The 20,821-nt window shown below is 33.9% G+C and overlaps 1 protein-coding gene across 1 annotated transcript in view; it reads right to left on the bottom strand.

The window, feature by feature from the left end:
* The window catches only part of LOC147074224 (uncharacterized), a 33,496-nt gene that overhangs the window by 3,903 nt on the left and 8,772 nt on the right, over positions 1-20,821 (bottom strand). The window contains exons 3-9 of the mRNA XM_085944038.1: positions 18,781-18,907; positions 14,907-15,032; positions 13,542-13,634; positions 11,878-12,077; positions 9,932-10,029; positions 8,508-8,762; positions 6,369-6,503 (exon numbers count right to left, since the gene is read on the bottom strand). Of these exons, the coding sequence (XP_085800164.1) occupies positions 6,369-6,503; positions 8,508-8,762; positions 9,932-10,029; positions 11,878-12,077; positions 13,542-13,634; positions 14,907-15,032; positions 18,781-18,907 (1,034 nt within the window). The remainder of the gene's footprint in view (positions 1-6,368; positions 6,504-8,507; positions 8,763-9,931; positions 10,030-11,877; positions 12,078-13,541; positions 13,635-14,906; positions 15,033-18,780; positions 18,908-20,821) is intronic.

The raw sequence follows: 20,821 nt of genomic DNA, 5'->3' as shown, positions 1-20,821 counted from the left end.
GACTTTGATTGTGAATGGAATTTGTTAAATTACTTCTCTTTTTGACCACGTCCGATCTTAAGATCTTTTACCAGGCCCAAGATTCGAACCTGAGACCCCACGACATTATAAACCGACGCATCGTGGGCGTAAATTACTTAAGCGGTGTTTAATTAAATTTAATAAATTAACCAATACCATCTTTAATTTTTATTATTAGTTCAATGAATACAAAATAAGTATGATTGACAAAGCTTAGACAGTATTTATGTATGATTTCCACAGTCTATCTTCACCCTTCACCACTGGTATCTATAGAATACCAGATTTTGTTGAACAAGTCATGAAATTAGAATTTATCCTAGGGGCGGCAGGTTATATGAAAGCATGGTGAGGCAGGCTGGTAATCAATTTGTGGCAAAATTTCCACGTTAACATTATATTATATGGGTACGCTATAATGACCAAAGTAAATCCTTCGCGATGCCCTGCATTTTTTTTATCGTGTCGCTATTTCTCGTAAGTTGTTGGCTATTGTTGGCCTGCTTCATTCAGTTGTATGAGAAAGCCGATTTCTTGCCCTCTTTTTATTTAATACCTCTATGTGATTTATCGAATAAAATCAGTTGCAGTTTAAAAATCACCCTAAATCCACTAGCTTAGAGCTTTAAAATATAGCTAAATCAGAGCCAAGTATTTTGAACCAGCCAACCAATGACAGCCACAGCATTGCATTCTGTGCTTATATTCGCTGTCAAGTGTCAGGCAGCGTAAAATTTTGCCTGCTTAATTTCAAAACCAAAGTAATTTCAATTGCCTGAGTTTAAAAATGTAGTTACATATATAAATGGCAGTGGCAAGGGGTGGAGGTGGGTTGTTAAAATCCGACATAAATAGTGCACACTAAACTTGTCAATCATACATATTTGTTTTCAATGAACTAAGAATACAAATTGCAGATGATGCTGGTTAGTTTTTAAAAATCAATTAAACCCTACCTAACAAAACCATAATAGTTTACATCATAATTTTTAAAACACTCATGAGAAAATATAGCTAACAGAAAAAATCTTTTTTGAAAAAAGCGACACCCAGCGGGAATCGAACCTGTGTCTCTTGGGTGACAAATTTTAATTATTGGCCTTTTTAATACCTGCTCATAAGCGCTCTCCAAAATTATGTATGTTCAATAATTAGAATGGTACATTCTTAAAAATCTTGTGAATTATTCGTAGAATAAAAGAAATAGTTAATCATAATAGTTTAGTTTACAATGGATAATTTTTACTCTATTTTAAGTCGTTATGTTTACACGTCCACTGATATATTGTCACCTTACTATTAAGACCTCAGATGTCCAATATTATGGAAAAATGAAGTTTGTTTGACAAAATTTAAACAAGAAAACATTTTAAATCATATCAAAACCTCGGTTCTCTAGACTAGTATGCTGTCGTCCATCTATCGACAAATTTTAAAACTCGTAGGTCTCGTGGTTTTAAATATGGAATTAAAACAGTAACACAGTTCACAACCAGTAATAGTAGGTTCATCAATTAGAGAGGTGTTTAAAATATTGTTTTTACTACGTTTTTTCCTTCCCCTCAACATTCTTCTCAAACAGACTTATGAGGTTTTAATAGTAAGGTGACGATATAGTGGAAATCAATTAAAACCATTGTTCATATCTAATTAATATCCATAATATAATGTTTCTCATGCAAAACTTTGTGACATTCATTTTTAATCAATATTCTATGTAATAGAATCATTATTTATATAACCTCAATCTTTTTTGCAAAATTTGTTTCGTGGATAAGTATTGTTTTGAAATATATCACCTCATATAATATGGAGATAGCTTGGGTATACATAGCTGACTCACATACACTCTGGGAATAAAATATTCAATTCTATTTTTTGTTTTCAGAATTGAAAACTGTCGAAAAATGATGATTGAAAAATAAAACACTTTTCATATTATAAAACAATTTTATTTATTAAAAATCTATCATTTTAATCTTGTTCTATCAGACAAAATGATGTAACCAAAATAAATAATAATAAAAAAACAGACATAATAGGTATTACAATTTGTATAAAATCGGCTAATTTATAAAAAAAGTAAAATATAGTGATTCAATATACTTTAATGTTTTGGACAATTTAATATTGTTACCTAGGTCAGTGGAGAATTGCACAAAATCCAACAATATATTATGACTATTTTATGGCAGTTGATTAAAACCGTATTGATAAATAATGATTTAATTTTACTATAGGACAATAAATTATGCCTAGACATCATAAGCCGAGCAGTTAACTTGTTATTATGTCGTTGGTCCCAAGTTCGAATCCTGGGATAGGCAAATACACATTTTGTTTTTCAACGTGTCTTTAAAGTCAGAGTATGGACCCAATAGGTTGAGCAAGTGGCTAACATCTATTTCTCATAAAAACAAAAATCTGTTTATACAAACCTCCACTCTGTGGAGGTTCATTTACGATCCTCTTAGGATCGGACTTATTTCATCTAAGTAGGAATTAAATAATTGATAAAAAATGATAAAAACTTGGATTTTCATTCAACGATAAAAAGTGTTTTATTTTTCACTCCTAAGAGAATCTATCTCATACGACTGCTTAATCTGAAAACCAGCTAACTCCACTTTTGACCAAAAATGAGATTTTTGTTATAAAGCATGTTTTCTATGCTCAAGCAAAATTTCAAACTCCTAAACCTATAAATAGATGCATTATTATTCTTGACACAAAACAGCTAACTGCAAGTGTCAAATTTCCAATATCGTAAATGGAACAACCCAGCTCTTTTCTTTTCAAAAATTTTCTTTATATATAAAAGGGATGTCAAAATAGAGTATTAATTCATAGTGCAGCTTATTTGTAAATAAAAAACGTTACCAAGTGTATTTTTGAAATTGTTAAATTCGGCTCGATAGCTATGTTATTAAGTTTTTTCTATTTCCTGAACAATTTCCCCAAATGGAGTTAGCAGGTTTGAAGATTAAGCAGTAAATATACTCCAATATACTAACTCTGAAGGCAGCTCATTTTTTATATTGTTATGTAAACCCAATCAAGATTAATAAATAGGAGAGAAAATAAATAAGATTAATTAATTTGTAGATTTAAGTAAAAGTCTATTAATAATATAGCTGCCACTGATATATTCTATATTTGTACGCATTAGAGGAAACATATGCAAATATGTGAGAGATAAGCAAGATAGGTAGAAGACATATTAAAAGCTGTAAGTCTGAGAAAACATGTATATGTTACACCGAATGTGCGAAATTGACTATTACATGAAATGGCCAAAATTTTGGCTAATTCATGTAACAGTCAAGCCTGTTGCCTTATTCATGAATTAGGTAAATTTTCTGCTGGGTACATGAATTCGCCAGGGTATGGAATTCTTGAACTGTCAACATGACAGAAGAAAAAGTAAATTTAATACGGATGGTTTTATTAGTTATAATTGGATATAATATAATATTACTATTATTAGGTTAGGTTTGGTTTTGTAATTCTGAATTAAAGTATTCAACTGAATGTCCATTTGGAGGTTAGCTATCAAGTGTCAACAAACTATCACAAACATTCAATCGACCAAGCACGAATCAAATCACGAAAATACTTTTCAATAAAATTCTTCCGTTATCATATTATAGTTCTAGATTTCTTTGCGCATAGTAAATAGATATGAAAGTCATTGCAGTTACATATTGATTGGTATATTTTTATATTATAATCAATGACATTTGTTTAGTTTGATTAGTTGCAAAAAATACCACCGGAGCGCGATCATCTATTTTGACCATAGATAATATATGTACATTTTGACCAATGCACGCTCATTTTGATACATTAAGTTTAGTTGCAAAAAATACCACCGTAGCGCTACTATCTAATTTGTCCAAGACATGAACTAGACAGAAAAATTACTGCCGAATTCACGCACTCTCCAGATATTTTGTCTAATTCATGAATAAGGTAACGGGCTTGCATTTTTCATGATTTAGGCAAAATTTTGCCCATTTCATGTAATATTTAATTTCGCACAATCGGCGTAACATATACATATGCAAATTCTAAATTTAAAAATAAACTGACACAAATAAAAGAAACTTTTAATTTAATCGTGTCGTAAAAGAAAACAAATGATATGATAATCTCATAATAGTTTGACAGATGCTACTACTAACAGCATATTGAGTATATAGAATATATACAACACGACAATTGATTTGTGACACATTGACGGAAACGTATAGAGAAGCATGGTGTCGGATAGAAAACACAATTTTGAAAATTATATATCTCTGAAAATGTCAATTTCTATAAAAATATGCTCGATTCAAATTGAAGAGATTTTGGAAGTTGACGAATCGAAGTGAAAGTATTAAAAAATCAACAAAGTGGCGTTTTGATAAGAAATTAGTGTACCATTAAATACAAATCAATCAAAAAATAGAAACATTATGGATGACGAAAAACCACCAGCTTGACAGATGAACAAGTTCAAGCCACATTCAATAATTAAATTATATCTTGGTGAACAATAGCCGCATGAAACGTAGCCAAGGATTGTACAATCATAATGAAACTATTTCATTAAAATAAATATGTGATATACATATCTATTTGGCAAGAAGTAAATTTGTGTAGAGAATTAAAGAACTGTCTGTCTTATGCTTCGTGACATATTCAATTTACTCATTTAACAAATAGAGTAGAACCTCGTTAATAACAACTAATTAGAAGAATTCGCCGTAATTCGAAATTTTCGAGAAAAAAAAGTCCCTTGAACATTATTTTCATATAAAACCATACTTTTAATTCGAATTTCGTAATTATTTCGAAGTACTGGTATATAAAAATATTCAATAAATCGTAATAAAGTACACTATTTCATGAGCCAGCCATTGAAAATTGTGAGACTTTTCGTAAAACATCATAAATTACTTATTTTAAGAAGGTAATAAAAATAATCCTGACATTTTATGACCCATTAACACACACGGCACCGGAAATTTTGTAGGCACATCTATGATCGTAAACGATATTGATGAAAATATTGAAATAAATTTTTTTTTTTTTTTAATTTCAATATTTCCCCCCATACATTTCATAATCCGTAATTCGAATTTTTTTTTCGATTTTCGGTCCCGTGGAATTCTTATTAACGAGGTTTTACTGTATTATTCTAGTGAAATAAGACAGTATAGAGTAAACTCACTATAACTCACTATTGTACGTATTAGAATTTAATCCAAATGAAAATCTATCCACACTTTTCTCTTAAAATCAATTAATACGATCAACTGTAAAAGTATCAAAAACCTATTCAATACGGTTTCGCGTAAATCATAATATTTAGACATACATACATACATACTGTTTACACAGATACCTAAAATTACAGTGAAACCCAACTAATTCAAATTTTTCATTATAAATCTGCTTCAAAATAGTATTATTTTCATTAAATATTCCATTATCTATTCTGTATTAAAGTTTGTAATTCGTATGGGTCCATTTAGACCAAATGAACAAGAATGTAGAGCGAAAGCTAGAGCATTCTGTTCATGCTCGGCTGGTGTAAACGTCTAGTGATCACAATATACACAAAACAAGTTTAAACTAAAAGAGCTAGAATATAGAATGAGATCTATTTAGTAATCATATAAGTATGTTCGGCAATGAGCACAGAGCACTTTGATGAAACCGTTCCACCAGCGAGCGTGACCGAATACGAAATAATGGTCATCGCAACTGTGCTCTCGCTCAAGCATGCGTTTAGATCAAACGAATAAGCAATCTAGCTAAATGCAGTGAATCTCCGTAGAATCCAAAAGAATAGACAAAAAGCGTTAACGTCAAGAGAATTTCGCTGGAGTGGGGGAAGAATGAACATTCGCTCGCTTGGTCTAAATGCTGCTTAATACATCCATTTTGTAATTCGTAATTTGAAATTTCGAAAAAGAGAGGTTTTACTGTATTACTTAACTACTATCATTTGAGTCAGGGTACATTGAAATGGCTATTAATCATATACTGTAATGGCCTCACGATTAAAATAACATTTAAGCCTGTTCAATTTTACGAGTTAAGATATTATATTCTACTACGTTTGCACATTCATTCAATTTATCCTCATAAAGCGTTGATCAGGCATCCTCATAAAGCTATTATCTTGGGCGAATCCCTTATCGATTTCATGAGTTTTAGCATGCTGCCTTAAAGACTCCTTTCTGCCGTAGGTCTTATTGCAAATGGTGCAGGAGAAGTTTCTCTCCCCTGAATGCTTAACATTATGGTTCTCGAGGCATTTGCGAGTGAAGAAGGAGAGTCCGCATTCATGGCACCTGTGATTTTTCTCCTGGAGGTGCACACGCCGAACATGCGCCCTAAGATGGCTGCCGAGACGATATCTGCACGAGCACTGCATGCATTTATACGCCTTGTCTTCGCGCCCATGTTTCTCAGCCAAGTGTTTAATCCTGTAACAAAAAGTTTATTGTTACATGTATGGTTCAATTCAAAATGATGTTTCACAGGGATGTCCTCTACCATTCAGTGATTATTCATTTTAAAAATATGTTGCTTTTGGCTGCCAATGTGAAATTGATGAGGATCTTTAATTAACCACTACTAGGATAACTAATTTTTATACGAGGGCTGTATGATAAGTCAGGTAAAATTCAGGTAAAAAAAAGATGAATTTACAGTCGCAATTCTCACATAGCTCAAGTGATGCTGAACGTTCAGGACGCCCAATTGAAATCATCATACCAGTAATGATTGAAAAAATCCATGATATTGTGATGAACGACCAGCGAGTGAAAATGCATGTGATTGGTGAGGCTGTAGGCATCCCAATTGAATAGGTTCAAAACATTTGGATATGAGAAAGCTCACTGCAATATGGTTGCCACGATTGCTCACAATCGACAATTAACACACGTGTGACAAATTAAGTGGGTTTCTCCTGGTGAATCGGCACAGAAGAAGGCAGAGGTGGTTAAATCGGCTGGAATGGTTATGGCGACAGTTTTTTGGGATGCACATGGCATAATCCACATCAACTAATATTACTACAATTTATCGGACTGTTTCAACAACTCTTTGAAGGGAAAACGATTGCATTTTGTGAAGAAAAAAGTTCTCTTCTACCAAGACAATGAACGGATGCACACATGTGTCGTTTCCAAAGCGAAATTGCATGAATTGAAGTAAGAATTGTGTTCTGATCCATCATATTCTCCAGATTTAGCCCCCTGTGACTATTTCCAGATTCAAAGAAATGGATTGGTGGAAAAAGATTTGGCACTAATGAGTTCATCAATGAAAAAAAATGCCTATTTTGAAGGATTGGACAAATCATATTATTTGGAAGGGATCGTATTATTATATTATTATTATAATTGTCACAAAATTGGAAAAGCGCTGGACTAAGTGTATCAAGCTGAAAGAGGACTGTTGAAAAATAAAATGTTTTGCTTAAAAAATCATTCTTTCGACTTATCATACTGCCCTCGTATTTTGTTTTGATACAACAATGTGTGTGATGCATGAAGTGTCAAATTGAAGATGAATTTAATTACAATATCCAATCCTATGAAGTATTCAAGGTTTATTTTGGCAATATCTGCACATGGAATCATGTATATTATGCGTAATAAATCAATGGTGAATCTGGAATGTCATAGTTCTCCCCAAATGAACCTGCAATCCAAAATCACTTGTTGCCAATGACATTAATATGGACGAAGCATCTAGAAAATAAAATGACACTCACTTTGTGTCGGGTCTGCCGGATGGCGAAATTCATATTTTAATATCGGTATCCTACGCTCAAATGAACATTCTGCTTGCAAGCGGTCTGGCGACACCGCTGGGTCTGCCCATACAACATTTCTGACTGTCAGGTTTCGACTCCACCGTTATTATTGTGTTAAAAAATGCCAATGTAGCTAGTTAAAAATTGTAAAAAAATGTACTAAACACTCCAAGAAAGATGGGATATCACTTTGCATGTGTTAGTATTATTTATTATTTATAAAATGCCATTTTAAGATATTGATGAATGTTTATTCAATGCAATTGAATGACAGGAACCATTGGACAGTCAGTCGCCTGTGATTCGCTGAGCTCACTTGCGTCTAATCTCCGAGAAGTCATAAGTAACCGAGAATCTGTTTCTAACGCAATGAGTCATGACACTAATACGCCATTACAATAAAGGTTATATTACTATAAATTCTCAAAGCTTGTATCGCATAATGGAAACGGATACGTCAATGGTCACGTGACATCTACCTATACATCTGTGAATGACTTTCATGCACAGTTTCTCGTGCGCGCCGGGTATGAAGTGAGTCGTCCATTTAATATGTCATTGCTTGTTGCTAACTTCAGACTAGAGACTTTTTTTTTGCTTCAATTTCATACATTTAAGCTCCATCTCTATAGAAGAAGGTTATTTTCAACGTATCTAGTCTCACCTAGCATTGTATGTGTTCAAGTATTCACCGCACAGCGAGCACCTAAAGAGTATTTTTTCGCCCCTGTGCTGCACCTTGACATGGGCGTTCAGGTTGGACTTGTTCTTGAAGGACTTGTCACACATGGAGCAGTCCAGTCGTACGTCCGTGTGTGTCTTGGCGTGGAACACTAGGCTTTTTCTCGTCGCACAGATCTTACCGCAGATATCGCATATGTGGTTCGGGTAGTGCTCGGGCATGTGCTTCAACAGTTCTCTGTAATAAACGAATAGCGGTTACACGTAAATTGTATGTATTACATTTTATCGTATCACAGTTCACCATGAGCTGTCTTACCAGAGAGATGGCCACATAGCATTGAGATAAAAAAAATACGCATTGTTCGTGGAGCATTGCAGACAGTAATGTTCCAATTTAATTATGTAAATTTAAATAAATTTTATATTGATTGTTACAACTTGATACTTATTAACCGCCCTTATATATTGTAACCGTCCAGAATTTTATAAAAATATATATGATATGTTCTATTCCTAATTTACTTACTTAACTATTTTATTCTGTCTTTCCCTTGTATTCTGGTGATTTTTATTATATAGATTTTAAATGTTTTATGTATTTAGACGTGAATTAGATTTCAATACTATACGGTCATCTATTTCCGATACAACATCTCACAGTGAACTGTGATACGGCCAACTGCAGCGTACAAATTTCCGGAAAGAATGATAAACCGTAAGTAACGGCAATAAACAGAAACACAGATATCGGGTAGGGGATCAGTGATTTCCCTGTGGAGTTATCAGATGGAAACAGTGACGGATTATGTACGGCATATGCTAGAATAAAGATGTCTTTTCACACATCAGTGTCTTAAATTCGTTGCTGTGCTATATTATTGTAAACGGCGTTATGAGCAATCCTGACAAGTGACTTTGGATTTTCTTGCACCAATAGTGTATTTTAAACTATCACGATAATAACTGTTTACACATAAAAGTACTGAGTGTCTCTCCAATCTCATTCTTCAAGCGTAAGCGAGACGTGATGTTGTCATCGTATGGTGCGTAGATAATCGGTAGACGTCAAAATATTCTGTGCAGTGTTGTTCGTATTTCTCCGCCATGCAAGTACCAATTATTGCATAAAAATTCGGAAGCTTCTGAACTTTTTTGATACATGCATACAATCTTGCAACTTGCATGATAATACGTGTTTACACGTGCATTTTTTTGTTATGGCTGCGATAATAAATACTGTTAGCAGTAAATCCATGTATGTGTAAACGGGGTATTACACATTGGACGATGAGTGCATTTTTTCATTATTGATAAGTTTTTGAGTACCTAAGTCATAATTAGTTTAATTATCCATCATATAAATTAATATTGTTAAAAATTCATTTTAAAAGATTCAATACATACCCGAAAAAACTGAATTCCCTATGGCAAATTTCACAAGTTCTGTCGGTGTTATCTAACACGTAAGGTAGAGTTCTTTGTTCACCGACATCGAACTCCGTCTGAAAAAATTAAGAGAAAACAATGGCAGGTAAGGTGTACCGCATGAATGATTGACAGGAAGACATCGAAATGGAAAATACTGCACTGCACTCCTTGCATTTTTTAAAAACACCACTTCACATATCAATGTTATTTATAAGGTATCAGTTGTCACCAGGGGCTGTCATTGAAAAAAAAAACATACTTGGTATTGGTATTGAGTTTCGATATTTGCAAGTATTGATACTGAAATATCTGTACATTTTAAATATTACAAAAAAGCAGTATTTTTTTTTAAAATAATAATCATGATTTATATAATATAAGTCTTGCAGGATGGTTATTTAACAAAATTTAATGCTTAAAACATTAAAAGGCAGAAACGCCGGCGACTCTCAGTCTACCTGCGAGACAAATGATCTCAGCTAGTGGCTTTACCAGTCGTTTGTGGCCGCCACTAATGGACACCACTAGTGGCTCGACCAAACCGCTAATGGCGGCCACCAGTGGTCGCCTTCGGTGGGGCTTACGGTCCAATAGTGTTCACTATAGGCAAATGATAACTGACTTTTTGTGGCCAGAATTGGAAGATTTCAATTTGGAAAACATGTGGTTTCAACAGGATGGGGCCACACGCCACACAGCTCGTGAAACACTGACTTTATTCGGTGTAAAAAACAAATTCGTACCAAAATTTGGATAACCCTTTATATATAAAATTTATATAGAAAAAAGAATGTCAAAACACAACACTTCCATCTGGAGCAAAAATATCAGAAAAACTACACTGAAAATAATGACTAACATATTGGAAATATTCTAATGCATGGTAGTCAACATTTAAATATTCTATTTAGGGAATAAGTATCGAATCATCCGTTATTTACTAAAAAAGTGTCAATACTGGTATCAGTCAAGAGTAGGGAATCCAATCCCGAGCCAAAATTCTGATCCCGAGATTTCGGGATTACAATTTGACAATCCCAGGATCCCGGGACTGGTCCCGAGATTGGAATTTTTTTCTATTATGAATATAAAATTTTTATATTTACAAATAACATTGATAAAATCGGTCAAAAATAAACCTAGTATAATTTATACTATTTAAGACATTTATTGTTAATATTGTATACGTTCAACCTTGGAAATACACAAGTTTAATGGAGTAAATAATGTTGTAATATAAATAATAATGTGAATTTAATATGAGATTGCTGTTTTTGATAGTAAAGACTTAATGAATGGGTTAGCGAGATTTAAAATAGTAAAGCAAATCATGGTGTACTTATGGCCTTTCCGCTTCATAAATCTAATTAGTCAGCCAAATATGAAACTGCCATAAAACGTATGAGATCAGGATGGAATTACTTTGTTAATCATGCGAAGCATTGTCTTTTTCCAATCTTTCTCATTTTTATTAATTTATGTGAAAAAATAAAATGAATCGGCAACTTACACATGGGTATAAATCAAACTTCATTCAAACTCAATTTATTTCTAATGTAGTTATTTTGTTATTAAAAGTATTTTTTCTGTTATATTTTCGTTTTTATTTTATTTTTCATAAAAATTGATAAAAAAATCAATCCCGAAAGTTTCGGGATTATGTTTATCAATCCCGGGATTCATAGGTATCGAAAATAGCTCAGGATCCCTAGTCAAGAGATATTGATATTTCAAAGTATTGGTACCTTCTTGACATCCTAGTTATCGCAATGTAAACTGTATTTTTATAGTATTGAGTGCGGACGTTTCGTACAAACTAATGGTGACCATGTCTGCATCTGTTTTAATAGTATTTTTTTCGAATAAGCTTGTAAATCTATAGATGTGTACAATTGTCATGGTAAAAATGTAATGTTACTCACTTTACTAAACATATTCTGCGGTGTCTCTGTGACAGCACCGAAAAACTCAAAATCTTCTTCTTCTGATGATGATTCAGACTCCGGATTCTCCTCTGGAAAGCTGTTCAGTGGTATTCCATTTTCTTCCGGCGGTTTTAGTTCTGGTTTCTCTATTTCCGGCGGGGGTGGAGGCGGGGGCGGTGCAACTAATATTTTAGCTTCTGAAATACCATAAAACTAACACTTAAGTAACAACAACGAAAGAACGATATATTTTCTCTTAATCAGTAGATTGTTATTCCGATGAAAGTTATCCATGTAGGTATCAAGATGTCAGGAGAGAGCATTTTGTGAAAAAACTAAAGCAGTACTGGCAACTCACAATATGATAGAGAAGAGGCCGGTCAAAAAATCATTAAAGTGGTAGGTAGAGAGAGTTGTTGGAGGAAGCCAGAACCCACACCGGCTTGACACGTTCCCGACAGTGGCGAGGGGTGGAGGTAGGCTGTTAAGATTTGACATAAATAGTGCACACTAAACTTTGTCAGTCATACTTATTTGTTTTCAATGAACTAAGAATACAATTTGCAGATGGTGCTGGTTAGTTTTTAAAATTCAATTAAATCCTGCCTAAATTAAACCATAATAGTTTAGGTATGCTTTGGGCGATCTGACAAAAATAGTGCACACTTTTTCAGTCATACTTATTTGTTTTCGTTGAATTACAAATACATATTACAGATGGTGTTGGTAAGTTTTTTAAAATTCAGTAAGCCCTGCCTTACCAAACCATAGACGATAAAAATTTTTCGTCTATCTATAAGATATCTAAAATTATGTATGGTTTAATTGCATTATTTTAGATATTTTATAGATATAGATATTTATGTATCTACTGTTGCTTGGATTAGGCAGGGTTTAAAGTAATTTAAAAAATTAACTAATTTAATACACTATCTACACATTGTAGTCTTAGTTCAATGAAAACAAATACGTTTGACTGACAAAGTTTAGTGTGCGCTAGTTATGTCTGATCTTAACAGCCTACCTCCACCCTTCGCCACTGGTTCCTGATGACGACTAAAGCTGTACTCATCCATTATCTTTGTTCAAAATTAGTTACTTTTTAACTATATTTAGAGTAAATATACCATAAACATCGCAATTTAAGTGTTTAGAAATACAGTTTGACTCAAGGCCTGAACAAACGAACCATAAGTGCGAGTGAAAAGGCATTTGGCACGCTTACATCTTTGCAATATGCGCTAGAGTGAGATGGAATTTCTACGGCTGAATTAAATATTTTCTGTACTCGTCGCCGGTAAATATTGATTTGAATGATTACAGTCATTTAAAAACGGTGAGCATGTGTTGCTGAAATTTATTGTTTTTGTATTACATATAAAGTTAGTAGTAATTATTTTTAGTTAATTTAGTAGAAAATACGGTTAACTATGTTTTGTTTAAATTTGGTAGTTGTACTGAGAAACAACATGACAGTATAATGTTTCATAGTTAAGTTAATAATAATAAAATTGAGGTTCTATTGTGCGTTGTGCGCAAGAAACACGGCTTTATTTTGCCGAACATTAGCCACTCTCTTTATATTGTTACTCTGAGGTTTGACTCAAAGATGTCAAAATCTTGCATATTGCAAATTATATTAAATTAAAATTAATATTTACCTTCTGGTAGTACGTAGTCGCTAAAATGATCGCTCATTGAATAGCTGTCCGATTCGTCACTCGTGTCATCCACGATTACCGGTTTTGGTGGTTCTAAAAGAAAAAGTATTGTACATCCTATAATTCATTGTTTACATATTATTAAAACCAGGAACGATTTGCAGATTCCGACCGGGACAGCAGAAAAAAGTAAATCATCCTTTTTTACTATAACATAATTCTTTTACGACTTGTTAGCTTATCACTCAAGCAACAATGGTGATAAACAATTCAATCGGTGTCAGCATATTGATCGACGATATTAAATATCCATTTCCTATAGTGTCCAATTATGGCAAACTCAGTAGATAGCTGATTGCAATGATTGTTTGCCCGATTTCCATATGGTCAGCGATATCAGATGACGCAAACTCCATATAGTAGCTGAATCAGTTATAATAATTATTTCCTAAATATATAGTTTTAATTTAATATTGATTTTATTTGGTGATTTAATATTTTATTTGGTCTTTCTAGTGATATAATACATATGGTAGAGAAAAATAATGCGCATCACGTGGCATCAATAACTCATTTTTGTCAAAATAACCACATCAAAGGTGTGTAGAGTTGGGTATTTCCCGAGAAAATCTCAATCTCGAGATTCGGGATGTCCAGAAAGGAATTCTCGAGAAATCGGGGAATTTAAAAAAAAACCTGTAAAAATCCTAAAATCAGCTTAAAAACAGAAAAATTCGAAAAAAATTGATTTTTTTTTATTTATGTAAGACAACAAAAAATAGAAGTAGGAAAACAAAAATAATTCAAAACGTTACTTATTAAAATAGGATTTCAAAAAACACAGACTGTCAACTGCTGCGTCTGACAATCGCATACACTTTTGAGACACAAAATTCAACGATGTTGCAAAAATTGCGCTCATTTTGAGTCAACGTTGGCTTGTGTTAAATGCTCCGATCAGTCTTTGAACGTTTTGAGTTTTCTGTCCACTTTTTTCATATAGAAAGTCATTTTTTCAATTAATATTTGATAATAAAGAAATCCCGAATCCCGAGAAAAGATTCTCGACATCAGGGATTTCCCGTAATGTTAAAAATTTAAATTCTCGAGATTCGGGATGGAAAATTTCGAAAATTTCTTGAGAATTCCCGAAACCCAACTCTAGAGGTATGTACTTATTTAAGATACAGCGACAAAAAACTGGACATACAAATATGTGCGCTAAGCCCATTAATATTAAAATTTGTGATTCGTAATACGAATTTTTTCAAAACTATTCCTTTAACATCAAGTGCAAACAAACATCTACCTCTCGATGCAAACTATGTGTAAAGAAAAAATAATATCAAGTATTCACATTCTCACCTTTGTGGATTTTTGTCCTCTGTGGAATTTTTACCGGTTGAGATCTTTTGATAATTTTAGGTGGTGTCTTTTGCTTCGTTGTTGGATGGTTTTGATACGTTTGCTTTACAGTAGATGGCTCTGAAACTGATGATACAGGGTGAAAATTCTAATCAAGTTGAATGTTGTATATACAGGGCGTTAGCCTAAGGCAGGGGTCGGCAAACTCTTGGACCAAAAGAGCCAAATATGAGTATAGCAACGGTTAAAAAAAATTTCGAGAGCCATACATATATTTTTATAAATATGATTTATTTCAGTGAATGTTATTGTTTATTTATCAAGTGAAGAAGATTTTGCGAATAAAACTAACGCACATATAAGTTTTTTTATTGTTGACATTATAAACATAATTTTTACAGAAAATGAGTTACATACAATTTTCACGCATTCCTTAAAACTAATGTGAACAATGACCTTCCTTGCATTTCTTTGGAGAGTGTCTGTATGTTTGGTATGTAACTTGTAGTTTTCAATTTTAGGCGTGACTCCAAATTTTCATCGGTTATTTAGCTTCTCTAAATGCTATTTATATTGTTCATCGTAATATTTACCTTATTATGTAGATCTTTTAGTATTTCTTGTTAGTGTTTTAGCTGTCATCAGTTATATGGCTTCTCTAGATGCTATTTATATTGTTCATGTTTGAAAATGATTGTTCACATACATACTATGTAGACTCGAATATGAGTTAGGAAAGCTATTCCATGTATTAAAAATCGTAGTATCTACCTTATGTAGATGTTTTAGAGCGCTCCATTTGTGTTGTGAAATTAAATTGCATTTTTCTCTCTTCAAATCCTCAATTTTGGTGGCAAGACCTACAAATTTGGAGCTACATAACTCTTTTCTTGTTAAATCCACAAAAGTGCTTGTGTCAGTATGAAATGGAGAAAAATTTAATTTGTCGACTATTGCAATGGGCGGATTTAAAACGACAACAATTATACCTTTTTTGTAAAAAAATGTGAATTGGGAATTTGGCAAAGAGCCGCACGCCAATACCCAAAGAGCCACATGTGGCTCCTCGCGAGCCGCGGTTTGCCGATCCCTGGCCTAAGGGATGTTAAGGGATAAAATTATTAAGAATGTAATTTGTAACGATCCAAAAGACTTATACTTTGACGAATGATGTATTGCCTAAACCAGGGGTGACAAACCTTTTCCTGTCGGAATGCCGCATTCATTTATCTTAAATCAAATAAGGCCGCATTTAAGAAACATACATAAAAATGCATGTAGGTACAGTCATCCCTCAAATTACATGATTGATGGGTTCCAAAGAATTTTTTAAGACATTACGTTTTTTGTTTTTTTTAGACCGCATAAAAGTGAACCGTGTAAATCGATTATTTTGTAAATGAAGGAAATCAATGAAATTTATTAACTTATTTATTTACGGGTTTACCCTTTAAAATGTATACCTACCTATTACCTATATACATTATAATATACATATATTTACACGGATATAGTAAATATTTAAAATTAATGAAAACCATTTATTAATTTGACAGCTTTTTATGTTAAGCTTTTGATGACTGGGTGGGTTGTGTATGATTTTTTATGGAAAGTATTGGAATATTTGGGATTTTTTTAAAATGATTAATAACCATGTCCTTGCTTTTTCGTACAAGGTGATTGTTAGTAATTTTGAACAATCACAAACACCCAGGCTTTGAGAAAAACACTTAAATATTTCACCGGGAAGCGAACCCAGAACTTTCGAGTGGAAGGCCAGCGCCTTACGCACTGCACCATGAGAGCCGCCTTGGAATATTTGGTTGCAACGTAGAGGTCCACAGTTTCAGTTGATGCTCTAAATGGGTATCTGTCAATTGTGACCTTAATCGTTAGGGTTAGATAGGAAAATGTAGATTCACAGAAATATGTGGTTGAAAAGCAGGAAAGCTGTAAATTGGATCTTTATTAGCATCAAACAATGACTTGAAAATATCATCTACTGAGAGCTCAATAAATTCCATCTGTAGCTCTTTAGGTGCCTTGATGGCATCAACTAGGTGAGGCTGAAATGCTTATTTCAATGCGATTTCATGAGTCTCAAAATCGGTAAACCTTTCATTGTATTCTACAATTAATACGTCAATAACAGCTGCGTATTCTTTAAATGACTTGAATATATAATTATTCTACTCATCAATGATTTTCGCTAACTGGGGGAAATGTTCATCCTAATAAATAAAAAGTTATATAAAAATAAAAGGATTTATTTTGTAAAATTTGGATTCAGTCAAAAGGTCGCAGGCAGGTTCTTCACCCCTGGAGGCCAATCCCCGAATGAAGCACTGCAAAACACGTCACCGAACCGCTTCAACTGAAGCACGTAAAATTTTTAGGTTTACAGGAGATATTGTGTGTATAGAGCTTCGAATGGAATGGATACGCGAAATATAAGTGCGAGTGAGAAAGCATTCAGCATGCTTATCCCTCATGTCCATGCGTTAGAGTAAGATAGAAAGTAAACATGTCATGACGAAACTCTTGTCAATTTCATGGAAATTAAATAACATTTTTATCCATTTTGGTAATGACTTCATATTTTATCAGTACTTACCGTTAATGTTGCATTATCAAACCATTCATTGTTGAAGTACGCAGCCAATTAATCTTTAAACAAGCTAGTTACGTCTCCAATATAACAATATTACAACACGGAATTTCTGTTGTATTTTGCAAACAAACATGTGTGTTTCTGTATTACAAAATCACAATATATATTTAAATGAGAATTTAAACACAAAATAATACTTTCAGCGATAATAGTTTTTTTTTTTTTTAGAATTATTAATAACCATGTCCTTGCTTTTTCGTACAAGGTGGTTGTTGTTAGTAATTTTGAACAATCACAAACACCCAGGCTTTGAGAAAAACACATAAATGTTTTTGTCACGACCGGGAATCGAGCCCAGGAACTCTCGGGTGGAAGGCGAGCGCCTTACCAACTTCACCACGAGAGCCGCCCCAGCGATAATAGTTATGTAAAAGATAGAAAAAAATTGATTAACATACTACGTACGAATTTCCGACGTTTGATAATATGTCAAACGGAGAGTTGCTAGCGCCTCTATCGCCAAAGCATGTGTACTTCAATTCCATACTGCAGTCGACACTACCGGTTGCGTTTTAATATACTTTGTTGAAGAAGGCTTGCGCTTCCGTTGCGCAACCAGTCATAGTGCTTCATTCGGGGATTGGTATCCTGGCCTAAGCCATTCCATAATAGTATAGGTATGCAACAGCCGATCAAAAATAGTGCACACTTTTTCAGTCATACTTATTAATTTTCTTTGAATTAAACATAGATAACGATACCATATTTCAATAAGGAAACAAACTAATGCCGTTCGATGTAGAAATGTCTTCTCTTTATAATTCAGCAAAAAAAAAAAGTCAAAAATTTCTTTAATGTGTCATAAAATCGAATAACCCTTTTTGAATCACTAATTCAATTAAATACTGCAATGTCTGGGTTAATTCCTTATTAAACTGTAAAATTTGAAAAATATACATTTTCCTCAAAATCCTCTTCGTTAATTCTATGGTAATTGAGTTATTTAAGTTGACAGCTGTTGCGGGCTACAAACCCATCTTCATTCAGTAAGACACTAACTAATATCTCCTAAGACATGACAGAAAGAGAGTGTGCGTTGTATTAATCTGTTCACTCTTAAGTTCACCAGTTGAGTTGTATTTAATTCTATTATTATTATGTATTTTACTAGAAAGATTTTTTACATAAAATATCTTTTCACAGTTTTCATTGAAAAGGCAATGCAGTTCTACCAATTAAATGCCAATTCAATTAATAAATTACCTATTTCTGTTGTGAAATCCTGCGACTGGAGATAATTCTGAGCGGACTCTACGCACTTACGGAACGCGAGAGACGCACGAAGTCTCCGCACGCAGTCCGAACATATAAGGCCGTCGCCGGGAGCCAGCTGTAAAGTAAAAGGTGAATCAACGATTTGATGGAGTATACAAAACTTATATCCTATACCTAACCTATAAACCTATCTGAAGACTCGAGCAAATCATACATATCTTTTAATTTATTAGCCTCTTTAACATCTAATATAAATTATTTGTTTAAATAAAAGACAAAAATAAAGATCTGCGCATCTATTCTATACACAAGACCGGTATCGGTGGCTATCAAGGGTAGTTTATCATATTTATGTATTGAGACAGTTAATTGTTACAATAAGTAAACTGTCTGAACTGTCAAAAAGTGCTATGTTTTAGCAGTACCTCTCTTGGCTATGTTAACTTTAAGAGCGAGATAGACAGATTTGACAGTTTAGAGAGCTAACTTATTGTAACAATTAAAATACCTCAATACATAAATACGCTAAACTACCATCGACAGTTGCCGATAGTAGCCTTGTGTATAGAATAGATGCGCTGAGGGCAATGACATATTAAATGGACAACTCACTTCATACCGGCGCGCACGAGAAATTGTGCATGAAAGTCATTCACAGATGTATAGGTAGATGTCACGTGACCATATGACGTATCCGTTTCCATTATGCGATACAAGCTTCGAGAATTTATAGTAATATAACCTTTATTGTAATGGCGTATTAGTGTCATGACTCATTGCGTTAGAAACAGATTCTCGGTTACTTATGACTTCTCGGAGATTAGACGCAAGTGAGCCCAGCGCATCACAGACGACTGTCCAATGGTTTCTGTCATTCAATTGCATTCATTAAAATGGCATTTTATAAATAATAAATAATACTAACACATGAAAAGTGTTATCCCATCTTTCTTGGATTGTTTAGTAGATTTTTTTTACAATTTTTAACTAGGCACATTGGCATTTTGTAACACAATAATAACGGTGGAGTCGAAACCTGACAGTCAGAAATTTTGTATGGGCAGACCCAGCGGTGTCGCCAGACCGCTTGCAAGCAGAATGTTCATTTGAGCGTAGGATACCGATATTAAAATATGAATTTCGCCATCCGGCAGACCCGACACAAAGTGAGTGTCATTTTATTTTCTAGATGCTTCGTCCATATTAATGTCATTGGCTGAGGGTTACAATACATAGAGCCGAAGGGTGAATCCGGGGTTGCTAAAACCAATTCTCATAGAATACAAAATTAAAATTACATCAAATACCCTCAGTAGACATGGTCAAATTTTTGTAGTACGTCACTTGTCGAAACGAATGTTATACTATATGACTGATTAATCTGCAAACCAGCTAACTCCACTTTTGACCAAAGATGAGATTTTGATGGCATTATGTTTTCTATGCTCACAAAAAATTTCAAACTCCTAAACCTATAAATAAATGCGATATCGTTCTCCACACAAAACAGCCAACTGCAGGTGCTTAATGCTACTTTGGCCTGTTAAGACATTTTAAGTCCCGCATACTATCTCGCCGAACTAAAAGCACTCTTTACAAGATACTTGTAAAGCCAGTGCTCACCTACGCATCGGAAACCTGGACATTAACTCTGCAAAATGAACGAGCCCTGAACATCTTTGAAAGAAAAATTCTCCGCCGTATATATAGACCGATCAGGGATGGCACCAATTGGAGGAGAAGATATAATGCTGAGCTCTACGGGCTGTACGAAGATTGCAGCGCAGTTCAATCAATTAAGATTGGGAGACTGCGATGGTGAGGTCATGTGCACCGTATGAATGACAATGAACCGGCAAAGAGTGTGATGTCCAGCAATCCAATAGGACGTAGAAGAGGGAGGCCAAAGATTCGCTGGTTGGATGGAGCTGCCAGTGACTGCCGTATTCTGGGGGTACCAAATGGATAGGTACAGGTGGAGGGAGCTGTTGGAGGAGGCCAGGACCCACACCGGGTTGTCGCGCCCCTG

Source organism: Rhyacophila brunnea, unplaced genomic scaffold, assembly GCF_057557595.1.
Source record: "Rhyacophila brunnea isolate RB1 unplaced genomic scaffold, BYU_Rbru_1.0 scaffold_16, whole genome shotgun sequence".
In the NCBI taxonomy this organism is placed as follows: domain Eukaryota; kingdom Metazoa; phylum Arthropoda; class Insecta; order Trichoptera; family Rhyacophilidae; genus Rhyacophila; species Rhyacophila brunnea.
Note: the sequence above shows the minus strand (reverse complement) of the source record. Positions and strands in the feature narration are given on the sequence as shown.